The 13,969-nt window shown below is 41.3% G+C and overlaps 1 protein-coding gene across 1 annotated transcript in view; it reads right to left on the bottom strand.

Moving 5' to 3' along the window:
• Nucleotides 1-12,944, bottom strand: part of LOC104165142 (mitogen-activated protein kinase kinase kinase kinase 4-like) — a gene marked incomplete at its 5' end in the record, with an annotated part of 61,388 nt that extends 48,444 nt beyond the window's left edge. The window contains 7 exons of the mRNA XM_009704700.1: nucleotides 1,690-1,865; nucleotides 2,550-2,628; nucleotides 4,856-4,910; nucleotides 7,764-7,894; nucleotides 10,002-10,092; nucleotides 11,911-12,021; nucleotides 12,819-12,944. Of these exons, the coding sequence (XP_009703002.1) occupies nucleotides 1,690-1,865; nucleotides 2,550-2,628; nucleotides 4,856-4,910; nucleotides 7,764-7,894; nucleotides 10,002-10,092; nucleotides 11,911-12,021; nucleotides 12,819-12,944 (769 nt within the window). The remainder of the gene's footprint in view (nucleotides 1-1,689; nucleotides 1,866-2,549; nucleotides 2,629-4,855; nucleotides 4,911-7,763; nucleotides 7,895-10,001; nucleotides 10,093-11,910; nucleotides 12,022-12,818) is intronic.
• Between the last annotated feature and the right edge of the window lie 1,025 nt (nucleotides 12,945-13,969).

The raw sequence follows: 13,969 nt of genomic DNA, 5'->3' as shown, positions 1-13,969 counted from the left end.
ATGTTTTTTTTTTAAAAGCCACAGGTTGCACTGGGAGGCTGAAGGGAGGCAAGATATCCACGTACATAATTCAAAATCTAGTTCAAATAATGTTTCAGGGTGGCCCCTTTACACACTCCCACCTTTTCCCTTGGCTGACTGTATTGGTTTTGCAAAACTAACCTATTTCCATAATCTGAAATAAATTAGGCTAAACCCACAGAGAAATCCAACCCCCATAACAACACCAGCAGAGGGATTCTTCAGAAAGAAATTTAGATAGGACATAAAAGACTTGTACTGCCCTGCTCTACTATTGTATACCTGTTGTATGGCTAAGCTGAGGCCTTCAGTAAATCCAGGTTTCCTTTTGTATTAAAGTGACTAATTAAACAACAAAATAGGGATAATAAATCAATGCTAGTTGTAGCACAGTGGTTCAGAAGAAGCTGACTGATACTTTTAAAGTTCTCTTCAAGACTAACAGGAAGGCAGCTTTTAAGCGGTAATTTCAAACTGGTCCTACTCTGCATTGCTGGCTATATGGCATGCTAAAGTGGGACTGAAATTTTTTTGAAGTCACTATTTTGAAGGGTATAGTCTGGCAATTTTGCACTGTTCTCCCTTTTCAGTGGAGTTTTGATTAAAAATAGCACTTTTCAGGTCAAAAGATAGCTATCCATCAAAAAGTGATTGTTATCATTGCATTCCACCCCCCCCAAAGCATTTGTGAGAAACTCTTAACTCGCTCTCTTTTCATTTGAATGTGCTGAGATTCATAGCTGAAAGAGGTGGCGAATTTGCAACTACTATTGGAGTCAGTAAATCTACAATGCAACAGAAATTTCATTTTAGGCACAAATATTCCTGTTGTCAAATAAATACTTGGAGTTTCTAAGTCACTTTCCAACTGTCTAGTGCTCTCTGAGTTTGCCGTCATAGTCACTGATCTTCACAGTGTCCCTGTCAGTATAAAATATACAGAAGAGGAAGAGGGGAAAGAGAGCAGGGAAAATTGGTGGTCAACAGGCTACGGCTCTCTCTCCACTTTGCACTGCCCTTAGTCTCCTGTGCACAGGCATTTATACAAGTATCATCCCTGGTCCAGCACTGTTTCTTCCCGGTTTTGCTCTGAAGAGTAATGCTAGCATTTGGAACAAACTCAGAGTCTCTCTTTTTCTTCAGCCACCCTGTGAAGCAGATGATTCATTATAGCCATTTGTGTTTTGCTGGAGCTTGGAGGCCTTCTTGAGGTCTCTTTCATGCACTCCACTGCAAAACACTTAAAAAGCACTTCTGCCCCCAAAGAACTCGCAAGCTAAAATTATACGGAGGGGCAACAGGTAAATTAAATGGATCAGGGACAGACAGATGAACTAAGAGACTAGGAAACGCTCGCTGAGTACTACTTAGATACTCAAGAAAGTAGGGACCTAGACTTTACTTGGATTCCTCACTCATGTTAGCATTAGGGTTGCTCTCAGCGAATCAGGGTCAGCCAGGCTCCAAAGACTTTAGCACTTAAACACCACTAAGGACCTGGGCTTTGGCAAAGAGATCTTCAAAATGGTCCCACCACTGTAAAGGACAATGTTTCTCACAGTTTTCCTGTTTCCAGTATTTCAGTTGCATCTGTCTGGTACTCTGCTGCCAAAATTGGAAGAGGACCTACTCGTTGCACTGCCTTTTATTTTGTTTTTGCCACGTTACCCTTTTCTCCTTTTTTCTTCCGGGTCCTGTCCAGGTGGTCTTTCAGCATGATGCGCACTTGCCGTTCATTCTGCATGTCTCGGATGAAAGAATGCTTAAGCAAGGTTTCAGTGGATGGACGATGTAAATAATTTTTTACAAGGCAGCTTTCAACAAAGTTTAGGAATTTCTTTGACCTGAAAAAGATAGAAAAGTGGAGGAAAACAATAATCCTTTTCAACTTGTGCACCAAACACTACTGAGTGATGGAAAGCACTAACTTTGCAAAGTTTCCTTTTACACTGGAACTGCATGAGACAATTTTGCCACCAGCGTGCCTCCTAAGACCAGCACAGCACTGAGGGTGAATAACGGGAACTCCACCCCAACCGCCCTCTCAGTGGACCTACCCTGAATTTACATCCCCATCAACTAAACCACAATCTGGCCGATGCAACTCTTTCAAAAATGCCCTTACCTTTTTGATATGGTGAAGATTTTCTTTATAACTTCATTCAAAAGGCAAACTCTGTGGTCTGCAGTGACTGCCATTAGCCCCACAATGTCCATGCAGTCTTCTGACAAAGCGCAGACCCCAAGCAGCCCATCTAACCTTGCCTATACTGCAATTTCAGCCACCCATGCCAAACTTTAGCAACTGCAATAACTGCCGCAGTTTAGGCAGAGTTCAAAAGAAAGGTGTTGCTTCCCAAAGGTAAACTACATCTGCACCCACGGCTTAACCCAGCACTAGAAACAGACCAGGAAAGACCTCACAGATCACTGTAGGATTTAAGAAGATCATTGTCTCCAGACAAGAAAGCTCAAAATCCTCCTAAGCCAAATACAGCCAAAAATACAGTTTTTACACATCTCTTTACCATTTTCTGGATTTTAACTTTGGGGGCGGGTTCCGTGGGATGAGGAAGAGCGCTCTCATGGGGTGCATGTCACACAGGGCTGCAAAGGAAACCACAAGCTATTGAAGGGTGCATGACCCCCCCTCCTGTGTCCCTCCCACAGCCTGACCATGCTGACCCAGCCGGGCCAGGAGCCTGGTTCTCCCGACAGAGAGGAGCAGTCATCCACAAACACTCCCACTTCCAACAGCACAGCATCCGCCGCAGAACTGCACCATTAGTCAATGAAATGCACACTACAGCCAAGAAATAAAGTCTCTGAGTACATAGAAACTTTTCACAATAATATGCTGTTATTGCCAGTTAGAAAAGATTTGAAAGAAAGGCTTGCATGGAAGGAACAAGTACAACTTTCTTCATATTTTTTATACATATGGCTTCAGAAGGATCTAAAAAAAGCCCACCCTTCTAATACACCAAAGGGTGTTTTTTCACAAATAGAGGTTTAAGTTGGGATTGAAATACTCACCTAGTTTATTATGTTTGGCTTATGGTTCAGATAAATAATAAGCTAAATTTTAACCAAACTCTTAGCTACATTGTTCATGGCATAAGAGAAAATGCAGGATGAAGGAAACCTGATGCAAAGTGCAGAGCTCATAAACTGCATCACTGGCACAAAGTGTAATGACTAAGCACACATTTCATCTATTCTGTCTTTTGGGAGTGTGAGCACCATTATTAGACAATCTGCAACAGATTCTACTCATGCATTCAGAGGCTGGTTTCTCTCCAGCCCAATGTACTTCTCTTTAGTGTTACTGTTGTGGAAAGTGAAAGCTACAAAGAACTCTGCAGAAAGTAAATACTGTCACATCTCATCTATCCCAGGCATTTTGTATGGAATTATGAGCGTGCTCCATCTGTCACAGCGAAATATCGAGGGTCAGAGGTCTTCCTTCACAAAACAGAGCTACTGAATGACAACTGATAGGAACTATATGGAGGCTGATTTCTTATGATGCATAGGTGTTCCCTAGTGATTCTCTTAACAGGAATGGACTTACAGCATTATAGAACTAGTAAAAGTGACAAGACTGTGGTCTAGTAAAGCCTTCACTGCCTTCTATGAATTTCTCTGCCTGCATCCACCTGCCATCATTTCTCACATCTGGGTTCTGGTTTTGACTTTTTCCTTTGTATTTTCAATAGCATGTGACATAGTGGGAATGGGGGGCAGAAGAACTCTAGTTTCTAGCTATGGGTCCCAGACACTGTTGTACAACAGTAAACAAAATACAATGGAACAGAATAGAAACGATAGCATTTCCCTGTCAAAACTAGTGAAAACATCAAACACAAGCAGCATGAGGAATTAGCATGCAAAGCTACAAAGTCTTTCTCAAAGAAAACTCCTCATGGACTCATGTCTCAGGACTAAACTTCAGCTAGGCTGAAGCACAGTGTCTGAAAGTGCTCCCAAACTCCAGCTGGCTCCTGAGTGCTGCTAAAAACCAAGTCTGACTGGAGAACAGCCAAGGGTGTTTTTTAAAAACACAGCCTACGTGCTCTCAAGCTCAGGCCAGAGTATAATTTATTTCATCTCCTGTGCTCTCAGCAGGGACCGGATACCCCATCACGTTACATCTGCTTCGCGGGCGCTGGGGCAAAGCAACTGGTCCTCCGCGGAAACAAAAATGCACAAGGTCTTCACATCCACGCTGCAGCTGCTGATCTCTGCCCGACGGCTGCAAGAGGCTAACCAGAGGAGTGAGGGGGCTGGCAGCCGGCAGGCGAAGGCAGGCTGTAAAACTATGGCAATCCACTGTCAGGTTGAGAATGTGGTCATGGACGGAAGCCATTACATGAGCAAATACAGTATTCATCCCAAAACCTGTGAGAATCAAGTCAGTCCCAGAGTAAAAATATAACCTTTAGGCCTAGCTTCTCCTACTGCCATATTTTTTTTTTTTAGTGACCTAAACCTGAAGTCACTCTTGTCATTTTTTTCCTGCTAACATGTCAATCACTTCTGCTTAGCTGTACCCATAGGCAGTGATCAACAAAGTGATAGTAACAAGGGCTCTAAGAAAACAAATGGTTTTTTCCTTAGGAAATGAAGGCAAGGAATCAAAATACAGACTTAAAGGGTCTAAAAGGAAGAGGAAAGCAAAAGACCTCAAATGAGAAAAAGTCATAGATTATTTTTAAAGATACAGCCAGAATCAGAATTTTGTACAACTGTGCATTAGCCAAGCATGAGTTATTTTAACACAGAACATGTTCACAAAGCATAGGCACCCCCACTTTTATACCAAATGACTTACGAGGAGCTCCTTCGGCCATTTCAATAGCAGTGATTCCCAGAGACCACAGGTCACTCTGCAGGAAAAGAAACATTGCACATTGCAACTTGCAGCATTCAAGGTTTTCTTTGTTTTGTTCTCTTTGGGGTTTTTGATTTTAAGTTTTGGGTTGTGTATTTATTTTTTTTTTACAGTTTCCCTAGATTTCTCCTGGATCAGGTCGTTTTCGTTGGAGTGACATACATTCTGCTCCCTCCCATTCCCTACTGAGCTTTTAGGAAACTTGCTAATAGCCAGAAGCTTCCCATTTCCCATACAACTCCAAACAGCTGATTCATCATTTAAGCAGCCAGCCCCAAAATGCAGACCTTCTGCATTCAACAAAAACAAGAGCCAGAATACAGCAAGCACCATTTAAATATATGTCTTAAATCTTTTAACTGCTTTCATGAGGCAGTGAGACACAGCACTGCCTCATCCCCCTGCTCCTGGCCAAAAAAATTCTTGGTCTTAATGCTTATTTCAGAACAGTCATTGCTGAATTTCTACACTGATGGAACAGAAATTATAGTCAGGCCTTGAGGTCTGACTTCTTCCTGTCTGCAAAGTCTCCAGTCACATGTTTTTGGGCACAGGAAAGGAGAGTACATCATGCAGCCAGATTTACACCACAGTGTATGTTCAGCTCAGTTAACTGCAAGTGGAGTTTCCTTTATCAGCTTATCTGGATGCTAAGGGCCAGGTTTTGATCGTGGAAGGTAAATCGGAAACACTACCAGTGTCTGTAAAAACTTCACAAGTTTCCACTTGATTAATCGTGTGCATTATTTTACGTGTCTAAATGTAGCCAAATGAGATGCACATGACCAAACCAACTTGCAGGGCTTCTCTAAAACTATCTTTTAAAAAGGGAGAGACAGAAGACAAACCTTCAAAGATTAGAAGCAATGTACCATTACAGGAACAGCAGCTCACACCCAGCCTGGCACTCTAAATTTGACTTTATCAACAGAGCCTTCTCTGTCCAGCTGCTCTGAACTGCTTTACGCAAGCTGAAAAGCAGTTTGTATCATAGTTTGTGGAAGGATTTGACAACAAAACTTGTGGGAATTTAATAGATTCATGATCCAGACTTGTTATTAAGTAAATGATTGAAAATTACAAAAGTCTTCTAAGGGTAGTACCACAGGTTTTGGGGACAAACAACCAAGCTACAAAGAATTTAGGTTTGGAGTTTCAGAGCATGAGAGGCAGACAGGTGAAAGGGAGGATGACAGCAGTGTTTGTAAAGGTCAGTGTATATGTATACATATTTATGCATATAAATTTTTACATTTGTTGTAATTTTATTTTTTTTAGAACAGCAAGAAGTTACAGAGTGGCTTCCTGATAACTTTGCTTATCATACCAGCTATAAATCTCTGCAGAAAAGACCGGCCCCATGCCACCTTCTGAGTCACAGCACTGCCTGCATAAGTGCTTTCAAAACCCTCTGCTGATCAGTTTTAAACTACCACCTGTAGAACCTATTCGGAAATACACATAAATGCACACAGATGAACTGTGATTATTACTGAAGGCAAAGAAACCTCAAGAATTAGGGGTGCAGATTCCCAATGCTTGTATCTTCTGAAAAGTACACATTCTGAAAAGGAAATCAACTGAGGACAGGGAATGAAGACAAGAGATAAATTTCTTGAGGTTTCAGTAGAAGATTTACATGGTATGAAAAATAAAATAAAATCAAATCAAATCCAAAATCTTTGGTCATGACTGACACTCACACAAACGTGACCTCACTCTGCCAGTGCAGCACAGAAGGTCTCAACATGGGAGAATCACACCCTCTGAATCACTAGATTCAGCAATAACAGGTTCTTCTCATAAATATTTCTGAAGCCAGAATTAGAATGAGAGGTGCAAATTGGCAACCAAGAGAGCATCTGAACCAAGAGAGTGACCAGAGGGTCGCTCAGAAAGCCATCCCTGGAAAACATCTTGCATGGTAAGTGTAAACAGACAAATGACAACACTGCTGGAAACAGGCCAGAGGACAAAGAATGAGCTTTGTAAGTCTCTTTAGAACAGCATCAGTGTACTATAAAGAGTTAGGAGGAGTATCAGAAAAAGTGCTTGATAGCTGTTCTTGTGCTCCCCAGTACAAGGATGTTGTGGACACATTGCAGTGGGCACAGCAAAGGGCCACAAAGACATTTAAGGGATTGGAGCTGGGAGGCTCTGGGCTGGGCGAGATGGAACTGTCCCGTCTGGAGAAGGGCAGGCTCAGGGGGACCTCACATGAGTACAAGTTCCTGATGGCAGAGGAGTAAAGAAGACCAACCCAGACTTCCGAGTGGTGCCCAGTGACAGGACAAGAAGCAATGGGCACAAACTGAAATGTAAGAAATTCTATGCTGTCTCACCTCAGCCACCCTGTGAATGACCAGAAATCATTCTGGGATGGGAAACCTCTTGCAGTCACATGCCCATAAATGAATGAAGTGATACTAATTATTGCCGGTTAACTCAGGATTCACAGCTGAATACAGAGTAAAACAGCTCTATCACAGAGGAGAGCAGTAACTTGTCGTATTAGTATTACACTACTTCAAATATTCCTTCCAAATTTACCTCTTCCTTTCTTTTCTATGCTGACCTGCAACCTCCATATATCAGTATTTTTTTTTGCACATGAAAGTTCATGAAAGTGTATTTCATGTATTAACAATTCACAAAAAAATATTCATAATGAAACACCACTCTTAAAAAGACCCACCACCCACGTATTACAAATACTTCTATTTGTACAGTTATATTATTATTGCGGTTTAAAAGGAGGGATGTTTGAACTTTTCAAAGGCAGTACTTGGGCAGGATTTCAGCAATAACCTGCACGTTTTGCTACCTTCAGCAGAGTTGTAACACTTACTCTGTAATCATACGTAGAGTCTGGGTTCTCCTCGCAAGCAATGACCTCAGGTGCCATCCAATATGGTGTGCCAATAAATGTGTTTCTTCTCCCAATAGTCCTATCCAGTTGAGCACTTACACCAAAATCCACTGAAAAACCAAGCAGAGGTAAAGAAATTAATAAAGAATTGTATCCATGCAGGAGAGTGTTTGCTTGGTTACTTTCATACTGTTTAGAATACCAAACCTTTGGGCTACACTGCTTATCAAATCTGAGTTCCTCCAGTACATCTTGTCCAATAGTTGAGATTTAACTGCCTTTTTTTTTTTCTTTTTGACAGAAGGATCAAATAACCAGCATGCTATATCTACCAGGGAGGTTACAGCAGACATGAGTTGCTCTAGGAAGACAATACAGAATAATTTATGCTTAATCTAAATGCTACATTGAGTAGTACTTGAGATCTTTAACTAGTATCTGAAAGGAAAAATAGTATCTATGGAGAAGGTAAATTTGGATGTGTCTAATATGGCCATTTGTGACAGCTGGTAAGAACTATCATATCACTTCATTTTGAGGTGTTTGGAGTAGCTCCTTCCCTACATCCCATACACTATCTTAGAACAAGCTGAAGAGTATACTAGTTTATTCTGATCTTAGACTCCTTATAATGAGACAATTGTGTGGTGCTCTTGGTGCTGAAAAGGGTGTTACTTTCATGAGGATTGTATACCAAAAATGGTTTTGTTCAGGTACGATGAAGGGTCCATAGAACCAATAATTATATGATTGTATTTTTCTTTGAACAAACCTGTAAGATACACTAATTGGATCTTCTGGACATAGCACTTAAGCACTATTCATAGAGAAGACCAAAGAACAGGAAGAAGAAAGGACTGAAAGGAGACAGCCCTATGGTTACCATCAAGGAGCAGATTTTCTCACTTATGTTACCTCACTGCAGATCATCTGCAAACCACAATCATTTGTACTACTATAATTTAATGTGCCTGTTTAGCAAACCTCCTCCAACAATAAGTTGGACCTTTGGGATCATGATGTGCCCTGTGCTTCTGCTGGGAAGTGTGCACACTTACACTGAAGTACAACGGAACTGGACTAAGGACCTCTTGGGTTTCTAGCTTCTTTATTTGAAGACACACAAGCTAAATCTCTCTGGAAACAACTTTCCCCCCCCCCCCTTTTTTTTTTTCTTTCTTTAATTGTTGTACTTAGTAAATCTGTTTCATCTTTACCCAGAATTAGAAAGTTTTAAGTTTCTTGTCATCCATGTGAAGAACGGTGGAACCAGTAGCTATACAAGACGGTAAACACACACAACCTCCGCCTCTTGCTGGTTTTAAGAGGGAACAGTTGAAAACCAGTACATATCTTTTAGAGACTACAAGCAAAATCCTGCCTTCATTTAATACAACAGCAAAACTCCCTTTGACTTCAATGAAGCTAGAATTTTGCCATAAGGTTAAACCATAATGAGATTTAAAGAGCATATTTTTACTTGCTACAGCCAAACATCCTACCCCACATCCACAGGCCATTATAATTTCTGTTCTCCAACTCTACAGTGAATTCATTCAATTAAAGAGAGAGGGAGCCTAAAGATCATTCCAAATAAGAGAAGTAACTCTCCTTGAGATGGCTCCTTTAAATCATTGCCATGTGTTCTCTGTCTTCCCAAAACATGAAAGACATCCCCTCCTCAAGAGAGATATGTACTTGAGTTTAGCCTTAGGAAGTCAGAAATTGTCAACACTGACATGTCACAGCTAGAAAAGGAAATAAGTAACGTCTCCAACATTTTTGAGAGACGACTATAAGAGCTACTCTTCAGTGGTAACCCTTACACATGAGTAATTTCACCTATTGCCAGATTTATGAAAATCTCTAAGACCACTTCCCTTAGAGAAACAGATTGGCATAATTTATTCCCCCAACTTTTTTATTTTGGAAGTCTGTGCATGCCGGGATCTGCAGTGAAGGCCTGATGGTGCTGTGACTTACTAGACAGGTTTGACTGCCCAGAAGTAGCTGTATTCCCCACAGACTGAGTGTGACATCCTTGCAGAACATGTCACATTTTCAGCTCTATCTACATGACAGACACCTTATAAATGCAAGCATTAATGCTACTTGACATATTTGTTGCTCTTAGGTTACTGAAGGTTCTTGCCAAGACAAGATGGCAATCTTGAATTTTTACAAACAGGTTTCTAGCGCACACTTAAGGAAACTTACCCAGTTTTACTTCTGCATTTTCTGTGAGAAGAACATTCTGTCCTTTAATATCTCGATGGATGACATGGTGAGCATGAAGATGTGCCAAGCCCTAAAAGAAAACCAGACTTTCCTTATTTTTTCTTCTTATCATTATCATGAACGTGGCATTGTTGCCTTTTCACACTGTTACCCTTCTCAGACTTCATTCATAGGGAAAGTCCTTCAGATGTTATTAGCAACATGAAGACCTCAGTTTCAGGGAGGAGAGAGGACAGCAACCACAAGTTTGATTGTCTTCTTTACACACAGGCCTGACAGTAGGAGAGCATCTCTGAAGTCAAGTGTGAAGAGAACAACGTAGCAATATTTTAAACTTTGGTCTCAGAACCAAGGGATGCCTCCTTACACTATGTGTTAAAAGCAGTCAAAAGAGGAAGACCAGAGACAGCAGCTGGCTGGCCACAGTTCTGCATTCAGCAAAACCATGTTCAATGGTAAATGGACCACAGAAAGTTCAAAATACCATGTCAGACCTCTTTTTGAATGCAGCAAATATTGTTTTCATTCAGATAATGTTTGCAATATTCTGTCTCCTCCTTCGTTCCAAAATTGTCCATGGTTAAACTAGCATAGATATAAAGGAACACACTGAAATAATACATAGAGTAAGCCAGGGGATACTTCACGTAAAATGCTTAGCCTCTGTACTATTAATGATTTCAAATAGAGCTTCCACTCAGCTTCTAAATTTTCCAGAGGGAAACACTGTCAATCCACGTGCAACTGGGTTATTCTGTTTTGAAACAAGCATGATTAAACCCAGTCTTTTGTTTTACACCAGCATGTTGTTATGGTTTTCAGTTGCATGAGTGAAAACCAAATGTTATAACATCAATTGCTTTAATAGAGGTATTATAGCCACACAAATTAAGAGCAACCTGACCAGACTGTTATTTTTTTTTTGCAGAAGAGCTCTCCCCACACTGTCCATCCATAGTTATTACATTCTGCAGTCTAATGCCAAATCCTTGTAAGATGGCCACTGAGCACGCTTCTCAACTCCTCTGCTCCAGAAGCAAAGATTTACCCCTATTCAAGCATTACTTTGGCATGCCATCTGAATTCCAGCTCCCAGAATACACATTTATCTTACAATTATTTAGAAAAGAAGTAAAACTCCATTACGAGGAAGACGGTTCAGTAATTCTGTAATGGGTTTTGAATTTAGAATGACAGGTTCCAACATATTTTTTTTTTCCAGGCTAGTTCACTAGATTACACTTGGGAATTGTTTTATCCCCTGTACTTTCCAGGAACAAAACCCAAAAGAACAACATCCACTCCCCCCAAAAAAAACCCTGCCAAGTAAACAAACAAATGGCCTAAGCCTGCATAGAATGAAACATTGCGCCAAGAATTCTCTTGGGGAATATTGCCCCACCAGGGCCACCTTTAAGATTTTGGAATGCTCTTGAGTCAACATTGCTTCTAACAGTGCAGAAAAGGGCCCCTCAGTGTGTGAAGGTAAAGGAATTATGAACAGAAAGATCTTAACACAGCACAAACAGCTGAGGCAATGAGCAGTAAGATCTCCTGATGCAGAGCACAGACTTATTGAAAAGAGAAAATTTATTTACATTTCCAGATGCACACAATCTGGACTTTCAGAAGATGGCTATTTGCCATAGGAAACAGGAATTTTCTGTTCCTCATATAGAAAATGGAATTAACTACAATGGTATGGGATGTCAAGCAGCCATCGTGCTGGCTCTTTGGGCTCTTCTGAACTAAAGGACCACAGCCCATGAGCCCCATGGATCAAAACCTTTAAACAACAAAGCTCATTCGTGACCTATGTTAGTGACCAAAGGCTTGGAAAAGCCTTTTTGTTGCAAATGAGCAACAAAGCTCTGTTGACAAGACTCACCCTGAGAACCTCTCTGCAGATGTATGCAATCCAGTCTTCCTTGAAACAGTTCCCTTTTGTCTTCTTTACGAGGTCAGTGACAGAGCCTGCACCACAGTACTCCATCACCAACTGCAGGAAGGCAAACACAATAGCCCTTTACCACAGCACTGACAGGGTGCCAGCAGAGATACCATGTGCAAACACCCACTCCACCACAATCAAGGTGTGGCAAACTACATGCGACCTTCCTGGATGCCAAGTGATATAAAAATCTCATTTCCTGAATCACACACATTGCTGAATAAATAAAAAACCTCAGTAGTGCTCCTCTCCTGTTGCAGGTTATGGGTACCTTTTCATTTAATTAATTTTTTTTTTTTTTTTAGAAACTACAAAATCAGAAAATCAAGTGTTAATAGCGCTGAAAAACATGGGAATCTTTTCCAAAAATTGAAATTTCTCATTTTGCTGCAGAGCTCCAAAAATCTTGTAGCCAAAAAAATTGGAGGATTCATTTTTCTTCTTTGCTTTATTGCCAGTTCCTCTGTTCCCTTTTTTATTTTCCAACTGAAAAAAAGGGGAGGAAAGCAACAAGGAGAGGAGAGGAAGAGGACAAGCTCTCTTTTGCTTTCATTAAAAAAAAAAAATATAAAAAAATTACAGAAACATTTAATTTGGAAAAAAAAATTCAAACAACAAATCAGACAGCACAAGTCACAAGTATCATAACATACTATATACCCAGACTCAAAGGAAATCATAGGGGATGGAAGACGTCTAGGGAGGAGCAATTTTTCTCTTTTGTGTGTTATACTTCAGAACAATGACTTCAGAGTTTCACCGAGATAGACTCCAAGCCAAGCATGCTGGAGCTCTAAAGAAAGGAGTCGTAAATCTGATGAACAGAAATGACACCAAACACTTACCCAGAGCTGATCATCTTGGCCTGCAGGGCTTTTCTTTACAAATGCACCATAATATGTAGCAATATTCCGGTGATGAGAGTACTTTTTTAGCATATTTATCTCCAGCTTGATTTCCTCCTCTTCATTCTGAAGCAAAAGAAAGCAGAAAGCTCCTCAGGTGACCAGAGATTGCCGAGCTCCAGGGCTGCCCAGAGCCGCAGGACAACCTCTGTCTTCAGACGCTTTCAACACCCAGCTGGAACCAGCCCTGAGCAGATCATTCCCAACAGAATAAAAGGGACCAGTAAGTTTTCCCCAGTAACAGCAATCCACAGGAGACATGTTACCAGACCAAAGCTTAATTGTCTTAAGCTTAGGAAACGGGAAATGTAAAATAACTCCACTTGAAGCAAAATGAACTATGTCAGGTTTCGGAATAGCCCCTTTGTTGAACACAGAGTCTCAAGCTGCACACATTACACTAGATACACACAAAAGATAAATGAAGTGATTAAGGAGAAGGGAGGACCCTTAATCCTCGGCTTGAAACAGCTCTGGATGTTGTATGACTTAATTAGTAAGGGTAAGGAAGAGCCCGGTGCAGCACCTGGAGTGTCCAAGAGAAATCAGAGCCGACTCCCAGACAGCATGCACGAAATCCTCCATGAGCAAGGTCCTGTTTCTCTCTGCACATGGTCAGGGCACAATCAGAGGGAGCTGACAGCTGGTGCTGATGCTTTCTGGGAGGGAAAACAAGGCTCTACTCCCTTTGGGACTCCAGATAGTGCACGTGAATGGGTGGAAACAGGCAGGTGAGGAAAAGGAGGCAGAGAATAAGGACATGGGAATGGCCATCCTGGACCTGACCACAAGGGTCCTGTCAGCGATACAAACTTCTGGTAACGAGTCTTTAGGGAAGAAGGGCAGAAAGCGGGACAAACAGGGAGGACTCCTTTCCTCCATTGCTGTCCCTCCTGCATCCTGCCCACTCCTTCTGCTAGGGCAACCAAACATGTGGAGGGGCAATATTAATCTTTGGTAAAGGCCTTCCCCAGATTACTTAAGATCTCCTCAGATTTTAAGGTTTTGGGGTTTTTTAACTCTGCCCATCTGCACAAACTCTGCATCGGTGGAGCCCGACTGAAAAGCTTCCCTGCTATGCCCTCAGCACC

Source organism: Cariama cristata, unplaced genomic scaffold, assembly GCF_000690535.1.
Source record: "Cariama cristata isolate BGI_N322 unplaced genomic scaffold, ASM69053v1 scaffold4287, whole genome shotgun sequence".
NCBI lineage: Eukaryota > Metazoa > Chordata > Aves > Cariamiformes > Cariamidae > Cariama > Cariama cristata.
This window is presented reverse-complemented; position numbering and strand designations above follow the sequence as displayed.